Below are 9,079 nucleotides of genomic sequence, written 5' to 3' on the forward strand. Positions count from 1 at the left end.
ATGATTTTCATATATTACAATGAATTGTCCATCATCATGATAATTGGCCGTATATGCACAATTGTGCAAGCACTTTTATAAAGGAGAAATAGAGGGGCATTTTTGCAGTGAATATGAAGTGGAAGCTTTTTCCTGACTCAAATAAAACTAGTTTTAATTATACACAAGGACCTGGAAAAAAAAATGAACCCTAATCCTTAAAGTATTGTAAACGGCAGGAATACGACGTCATCGATCTTTTTATTGTCGAATTGGAGAGAAAGTGAAGTACATTTCAGCTTGGAAGCTTGCGAGATTCTCAGGAACTTGTTGCACAAATCATATTTTAAGTGTGCAAAACACCAGCCCATATTGTTTAACTTTATTTTCATTTTTGGTCACAGATGACATCATTGACTCCCACCACTCACCCTCCTCCACAAAGGAATTTTTTAAAACATTGTTCAGGACAATGCATGCTTGTAAGTTCGGCTCTGATCTTGCAAGGATGTTTAGATCAGTTTGATCCATTTATGAAATATAAATAGGAAATGCTTGAAAATTGAGGTCACTCCGTAAAATATTTTAAATATTATTGTGCATTTAATTTCATCTACTTTTCTTCACTTCCATTCATTATTTATTCTGCTCAAATGTTTTTTTTTTTTTTGAGGTTTGCAGAAAGAGGAGAGAATAATGCTGTGCATTGGGACCAATAAACACATGAATTGAACTGTCTCGAGTCAAACATCTGCTAAAATCCCACATTAACAGGAAAGTATACATCTATCTCAGAGATTGATGCATATAATGAATGACATAATCATGCCAGTAGGTAAATGAAGAGAAAAACAAATAAACACCAGTAAGATAATATAAAAAGTAAATAAAGGAATTGAGAGAGAACCTAATTACAAATTGACCAAAAGCTTTTGGTTATACATGCAACTTATCTGTGCGTGCATAGAGATCTCTTGATGCACCAGCCGCACCATGCATGCTTGTTTTGGAAAGTTTTACACATTAGATTAACATTCGGACATTCATTGGCCTCCGTTTCTATCCCTTTTCTGTGCAGCTGCACCGGCGCTGAATGCTGGCAAGAAATCTTCAATTCATCTCTGAACAGCATGACCCAACAGACGAGTTTTATCTCCAAAGAGTTGCCTCAAATTGGCCCATATATGCAAGCTACTTTACAGTTTTCTCGTCAAATTTTCCTTCATTATTCTTTGCTTCGACACAACGAGAGCTATTCACAAAATAAGACAAGGGTGAAGGCGATGGCGCACCGTAGTAAATCTGCTTGCTTCTCACCGAAAGCAAAGTTAAAAGACGGCAAAAATCTCCACCAGGAATGACCTAATATCAAGTTTAGAGTTAAAAAGTATTTTCCCTTTTTGACCTCTGACTCCAACCTCACACCCCTGGAGCATGAACTCATGGTCAAAAAAAAATCATTGCATATACCATATGTCCCCCAATGTTGATTGCACATACAAAGTTTCATTTTAAAAAATATTTTAAAATGTGCCTGTAATTGCATTTTCGGTATTTGACATTTTGACCCCACCAGAGGGAGCAGGGCCAAAAATGATACTGCTCTTGCACCTCTGTGCCACGTGCTGATCATAATTACCAAGTTTAGTGAATTTCTGCCCAACAGTTTAGGAGGAGATAATGTGATGGATGGACCAACTGGAGGAGTCGATTACAATAACCTTAAAAATTTTTTTTTTATTGTTCAGCACATGAATAGCGAGAGAATGAGTAGCCTTTGAGACGCAACGTGTTTTAGCATAATGTGTGTTACAATACGCTTAACTAAACCTACACGGTTTGGCAGAAATTCACCAAACTTGGTATTGGTGATCACCACATGGCATGAAGATGCAAGAACAGTATAATTTTGACCATGCCCCCTTGCGCTGGCTCAAAAGGTAAAATACCAAAAAAAAATGCAATTACGTGCACATTTTAAAACAAAACTTTGTATCGGCAAACTACATTAGGAGATGCATGTAACATGCAACACTTTTTTGGATTTAACCCCCGGTTCATGCCCCAAGAGGTAAGGACTTAAGGTCACAGGGGTCATAATGGGAAAAAAAAGATTTGACTCGTAATTAGATATTGGGTCATTCCTCGTGGAGATTTTTGCCGTCTTTCATCGTTGCTTTAGATGGGAAGCATGGGGATTTGTGATGGCGCACCATCAACTTCCTCTGGGGCATGAACCCAGGGTCAAACGAAAAAAAAATATTACATCTTCATGTGTCCCCTAATGTTTCTTACATATACAAAGTTTCACGAAAAAAATGTTTCAAAATGTAACTGGAATTGCATTTTTTGCGATTTGAGCTGTTGACCCCACCCCAAAAATGATACTGCTTTTGCACCTTCTTGCCATGTGGTGATCAAAACTACCAAGTTTCGTGAATTTCTGCCCAACCATTTAGGAGGAGATAGCGTGACGGACAAACAAACAGAGCAGATTACAATATCCACCCCCCCCGTTTTTTTTTCAAAAACCATGGGGATAATTATATATGGTATATACTAGCATGTAACCACCCCCTGGGTGGGTCAAGTTTGCATATTACTTGCTGAAAAAAGTTTTGTCTGCATTTTAAAAGAAGATGATAGAAGTTTGCGTGGTGTGCACTTAATATTTACTCTAGATATGCACAGATAGTACCAAGTTGTAGATAATCATGCCCTCTCTGCATATAAAACCCAAATATCATGATAATCCAGTTTTCCACCCTTCACAAAATGAAAAACTACATTTTTTTGGCAAAAATTTGTTTCGGTTTATGTTTTGATATCTTATAAAATTTCCCATTGCTTCCAAGAATCAACTCCCATGGAGGAGTTTGATTCATTAAAGTTACCTCCACATATTACCCCACATGCTGGAGTACAAAAATCATGGATTAATTATTTATTAACCAGCATTCCCTTGCTTAAGGCCCAGTCACACCTTGACGTTTTAGCCAGCAATGGCAACGTATCAAAATGTATGTAGGACGCTGGCTTACGCTGAACTTTTGATGTTTTTTTTAAAGATTCGGACATATTCATAACGAGTTGGTCGTATGCATAACATATTAGTAATGGACACAGAACGTTTCGTTGTCTTATAGATAACTTATACCAACGAATGCTTAGCATGTTGTCGGCGTTCACAACCTATGCCCAACGATAGTTTAACTTATGCATAGCACGCTGCACGTATTGCCGACGATCACGTGGCGTAGCCTATTAAAAGGCTGCCACACAATGATTCAAATCATAACTGCCAGAGAAATGGAAGTGTCAACATCGCAGTCCCACCTTGGCGATCTTGCCAGCGTATGCCAACCTCTTAAAAACGCATCTAAAACGCTGGCACACGTCGAATACGGTATGGGTAAGTTAGGTATACGTGAATAGAATGCTAAAGTACGCTATCATACGTCGTAGTAAGTGGAGTACGTCATGAAATTTTAAATGTGTTAAACATTTTACGACGTACTTGCTGTATGCCTCACACGTTCCACATGCGATGGGAATAAGTTGTACGCACGATATGCGATCGTTGGCACACGTCGACAAAAGTTACTTGTGAGTTACTCATAAGTCGAAACACATCGAGGTAATGGTGAGCGTCAGTGTTTTAGACTCCCTGTTTTTTTTTTTTCTTCTGTATGACGATGTTGACACTTTGATTTCTAGTGTGGTTATAATATAATATAATTAATAGGCTGCCGCTCAACGATTGAAATCATAACCGCACTAGAAATCGAAGTGTCAACATGACCGTCATACCGAAGGAAAAAAAAAAAAACAGGGAGTCTGGAACACTGACCCTAACCATTACCTTGACGTGTTTCGACTTATGATTAACTTACAAGTAACGTGTGTCGACGTGTGTCAACGATCGCATAACGTGCCTACAACTTATGGCCAGCGTAGCGGAACTTGTGGGTCATACGCTGGCATAAATCGTAAAATTTCAAGCATGGAAAATTTGAGGACAATGGCAAAGTACAACGATGAAAGCCAGCATACTACGACATATGGCGGTGTTTTTAAGCGTGCTCTCAATGTTTCCAAAACTTACCCATAACGTATTCGACGTGTGCCAGCGTTTTAGACAAATTTTTCAAAAATCGGCATAAGCTTGCTAAAACGTCAAGGTGTGACTGGGCCTTTCGAGAAATGTAATGATACCCTCCCCCCCTCATCGTTTCATAAAACTGAACAAATCAAACATCATGTATGCCAAGTTTAAAATGCTGTTGTATGTCATTTTATTTCGAACAAACTAATTAACCATTTCCCATTTAACACTGAGTTATCATTTGGGATATTTATAGTGCAGTAAATATATATATATATATATATATATATATATATATATATATATATATATATATATATATATATATATATATATATATATATATATATATATTGTTGTGGTTACCAAATTCGCAAACCACCATTCAGGTCCCTTAGGTGAGGTATCTCGGTAAGTACATGTGTAGTTAGGCCCAAACCCGTTGTCTAGTGGGAATACATGTCACTTATGCGTGCTGCGACTCTTCAGGATAGCCGTTTTTCTTTTACTATCTTTAATTTGGACCAACCGCCATTGTTACCACCACCAACCACAACGCCGCTTCACCACAACCGCCACGACCTTCACGTCACACCTCGCAACCGTCGCATCGCCACCGTTCTTGCGCCGCCTGTGGGTACCGGTGTTGGACTCGTGCAGGGCGCGCGCCGAACAGCGTGTACAAAATCACGGATTTTGTGCTTCAAAAACGGATCAAAAACGACACACGCCCACTTTTTGCCGTCCAATCGGTGAGCGAGGGGCGAATTGGCCCCGCCCCCAGGGCGTTGGAGGGCGATCGATATATGCAAATTTATGGATCAAAAAGCATTCACGCCCACTTTTTCTCGGGCCAATGGGGAGCGAGGTGAAAGGTCGAAGGGAGGGGGTCAAAGATGAGAGGGCGAAGCTACGGGGCTGATAAAAAGCGACCGTGTTCGTCAGTCCAGAGAGTAGTAGAGTAGGAGAGTCGAGAGGGAACGGAGAGTTAAGACTTCGCGGGCGGTGGAGTTGGCAAGAAGGAGCTGGTCGTCATGTGCGTTGGAGTCGGAGCGGAGGGGACGGAGCTGTGGAGAGGCGGCGAGGGCAGACGAGGGGTTGCTCGCGTCGTGCAGGGAGCTGCTCCCCAGGGAGGCCGACAGCGCGACCTGGCCGAGGTGGAGACGCTCGTCGCGGGACAATAAAAATCCTCTATACCCCGAGCATCAGCAACCCCCTCCTGTTTCCCCCCGCGCTGAGATAGTGCGACCAAGGGGGCCCCTTTCCCACCCCCTACCAGACACTGTCCGCGAGGCCCGCGGAGTTGAGGCACCATCGCCGCTCCGCGTCTCATCACCAGACGGGTAGGCCGACCCGGTCTCGGCCTCAGGCCCGCCTCATCCTTGAGGGTATTCTTTCCTTGGTTTTGGGTATGTGTTGTCGGCGCCGTCTGTGAAGTAAAATTGTATAAGTGTTGCCGTGTGCTCGGTAGTCGGTATTAGCTCTGCATTGTGTTTCTCTTTTATATTTGCTTTTTGTGTAAATTGAATTGTGTTTTTATTTTCTGTGTGCTTTTGGTGGAATTGAATATGTGTGCTTCCCGTGTGCCGCGAATAAATGTGCTTTGTGTTGAACTGTTTCCCGCTTCGCTTCGTCATTTCCTTCATTGAATCCTCATCTTGCTTCACGTAAAGGGTTGGCAGTGGGCTGAATACGCCCGATAATTAATCGAACCGTCGAGGTCGACGAATAACACCGCTCGGTTATCCCGATAGTACGGAACGGGTCGCTTAAGTGGCCCGTGTCCGAAGTCGACCTGCGGCGAGGTGCGATCGCCCGGTCTACCCTCCGCGTGGGTACTTAGGTAGGTCGAATTTGGCGAGCAACCCTATCCCACGCGGGGGCTGATTGGCTCGATCACGGTGAGACCGAAAGGTCCACCCGTGACTGGTTCCCGGCGGTAGTCCGAGAGGGTCACGACTGGATTGTCCGTCCGGTGGGCGACGTGCCGCGATTCGAGTTACGTGGCCGTCAGCACGCCGGCGGGCGTGAATACTGCAACAATATATATATATATATATATATATATATATATATATATATATATATATATATATATATATATATATATATATATATATATTGTTGCAGCCTGGTGTTGGCGTAGTGGTTAGGGTGGTGGGCTTGGGATCCAAAGGTCCTGAGTTCAAGCCCCATTGGCCGCTTGAATTAATACACACCAGGGGGTTGACTCAGCCTGTCATCCTTGCGAGGTCGGCGAAATGAGTACCAGTGTACTTGTCCCGGTGTATGCCCCGGTTAGTATAGGTGTAGCATATCCCTGTGTGTCGTAAGAGGCGACCAGGGTTAAGTCAGGAAGGGCATCCGGCATAAAAAAAAAACTAAGCCAAATCACCATGTGGATTATACGGATGATCCGCTGTGGCCACCCCTAACGGGAGCAGCCGAAAGAAGGAGATTTATATTGTTGCAGCCATGGGTACTGAGACACCAGTTTTCCACTCATGGGGATTAATCCCCGGTTGTCTTCGGAAGAGCCGGACCTGGGCCACCGCTCACAATTAACGTTGCGGTACGGTGGGTTGTTTTAGAACCACGAACGCCACCCAGTTAACCATGAGTTCCAGTGTCCACCATCTAATTATTCTGTTCAACTAAAGGTCACGTGGTTACCAGAATGGGGAGCGCACCCTCGGCAAAACACCAATGTTATCTTAATTAGGGTGGCCAAGTGTTTTAACCGCTCGTGTGTGACGACTATTTTTGGTCAAATCTGTGGTAATTACCTCCCAGTCTATCTAGGTTCGGAGAATGCCAGACCAATGGATGGAAAGGACAAACATGGACAGGTTGGAAGTCAACAAATGATTTATTCATAATAAAATAAATATATAAAAAGAACTTTTTATTTGCAGAGGTAAATAATATAAGTTAATAAATTCCACAGCAATTGAAAATAATAGTTAATCAGGAAAAATCAATCAAAATGACAGGAAAGAGACACAGAGCAGATGCTTATCGGGGTTTGACTTTCTTACAACTAAACACAGACAAGCATACCCAGCAGATCATTCGGGGGGGGGGGGGGGAGAGAAGAGTCATCTCGCGAACCAGAGAGAAGTTGTGCATGAAGTGAAAACGTCCTCAAATGTGATGTGTGTGTGCGTGTCTTGTCCGTTGCCAGTACCCAGCCTTGCCGTGCACCCACTCACGGACAGCCATGAACTCCAGTTGACGTCCGTGCCTCACTCGTTGTGACTGACCCATGCCTCACTCGTTGTCGGTGCTGATCACACCCACACGCACACTACACGCTCGCTTGCTCAAGCACTGGAAAGGGCAAATTGTCTCGTTGTTGGCGCTGGTCAGACACCCACACGCTCACTCGCTCGCTTGCACACTCGAACTCTGGCTCACTTGCCCGTTTCTTTCTCGCTTCTTCCCTCATGTGCTTCCTCTCTGGCTCGCTTGCCCGCTTCTCTTCTCATGCGCTTCCTCTCTCGCTTTCTATTTTTTGAATGGACCACCAATTTTTTTTATATATGCGGCCCGTCTCGGCAGGCGCAGAGTCCTCCCAAGCTCACCCCGCCCCACTTGCGCACCGTTACCATGAAAAATCATGCGCTCGAAAAAGAGTGGGCCTCGGCGTTCGTGAAAATGTGTAAACGTTGCTGAGGAAAAATAAGGCGGGCATCAGTGCTCGCGAAAGAAATATCTGCATAAATGTGTCTGTCGTAAAGTGAAAAGCTTCCCATAAGAGAGGGGATCTATTCTTTACCCTTCTCAATGCATCACATTTTAAATCCCATTAGACATGGGGCTAATCTGAACATGCATTTAAGGAAATAACTGTCTGAGGACCTGGATGTGTGGACACATTCATCATACCGGTTTCTGAAATCCGTAACAATATACAGTAATACCTTGACATACGAAAGCACTAACTTACGAGTATTCTGAGTTACGAGCAGTTGCTCGGACAATTTTTTGCTTTGTGTTACGAGTCTAAATCCGAGTTACGAGTGGAGCGAGCTGTTTTTTTTTTCTCCCGCCTTTTCACGCATCTCCCGCCACTCACTCGTTCAGTTCTCTTGGTTATCTCGTTGAGTCGGGTTGTACCGTAGTAATCTGCGTTGTGTTTCGCTCTTGTTTTTTCATTGGTGCAGTTATTTTGCCAAATTTCTTTGTTGTAACTCAACCATGAGTTCTAAAAAAGTAACTGCAAAGGACAGTGCTAAGAAGAAACGAATGATGTCTCTTGAAATGAAGCGTGAAATCATTGCAAAACATGAACGTGGAGTGCGTGTTGTCGAGTTGGCGATGGGGTTTGAGCGTAGTACTTCAACGATATGTACTATTCTCAAGCAGAAGGATTCGTTGAAGGCTATAACGCCAGCCAAGGGTGTTACGATTATTTCGAAGCTGCGGACCTCTGTTCATGAAAAGATGGAGAAGCTGCTTTTGGTGTGGGTAAGGGAGAAGGAGCTTGCAGGAGATACCGTGACGGAGGCTATCGTTTGCGAGAAGGCACGAGTCATTTACGGTGACTTGTTGAAGCAGACACCAGGCACTTCAACGGACGTGGCATCACAAGTCGTTTAAAGCCAGTCGGGGCTGGTTCGACAACTTTAAGAAGAGGTCTGGCATTCACTCCGTCGTGAGGCATGGTGATGCAGCAAGCTCTGATACGAAGGCAGCGGAAGATTACCTGAAAACTTTCACTGAATTGATCGAGGCCAAAGGATACATCCCCCAGCAAGTCTTCAACTGTGACGAGACAGGGTTATTTTGGAAGAAGATGCCAAAGAGGACTTGTATAACAGCAGAGGAGAAGAAGATGCCAGGCCACAAACCCATGAAAGATAGGTTAACCCTCACATTGTGCGCTAATGCCAGTGGTGACTGCAAGATTAAGCCACTGCTCGTATACCATTCGGAAAATCCTCGAGCCTTTAAGTCCCACAAAATTTTAAAAGAAAAACTGCAGGTTATGTG

General features: G+C 43.6%; 1 protein-coding gene across 1 annotated transcript; it reads left to right on the plus strand.

Moving 5' to 3' along the window:
- Positions 1 to 8,284: 8,284 nt before the first annotated feature.
- On the plus strand, positions 8,285 to 8,686 carry LOC147032172 (putative CENPB DNA-binding domain-containing protein 1). Its single transcript, XM_085850506.1, has one exon. The coding sequence runs from the start codon at positions 8,285 to 8,287 to the stop codon at positions 8,684 to 8,686; it is 402 nt and encodes a 133-aa protein (XP_085706632.1).
- Positions 8,687 to 9,079: the final 393 nt, after the last annotated feature.

The sequence above is a fragment of the Eptatretus burgeri genome, chromosome 2 (genome assembly GCF_056783735.1).
Source record: "Eptatretus burgeri isolate ZD-2024b chromosome 2, Ebu_testis_v1, whole genome shotgun sequence".
Lineage (NCBI taxonomy): Eukaryota > Metazoa > Chordata > Myxini > Myxiniformes > Myxinidae > Eptatretus > Eptatretus burgeri.

Coding starts and splice junctions, on each gene's coding strand:
- LOC147032172 (XM_085850506.1), top strand. CDS start 8,285: ATGAGTTCTAAAAAAGTAACTGCAAAGGACAGTGCTAAGAAGAAACGA.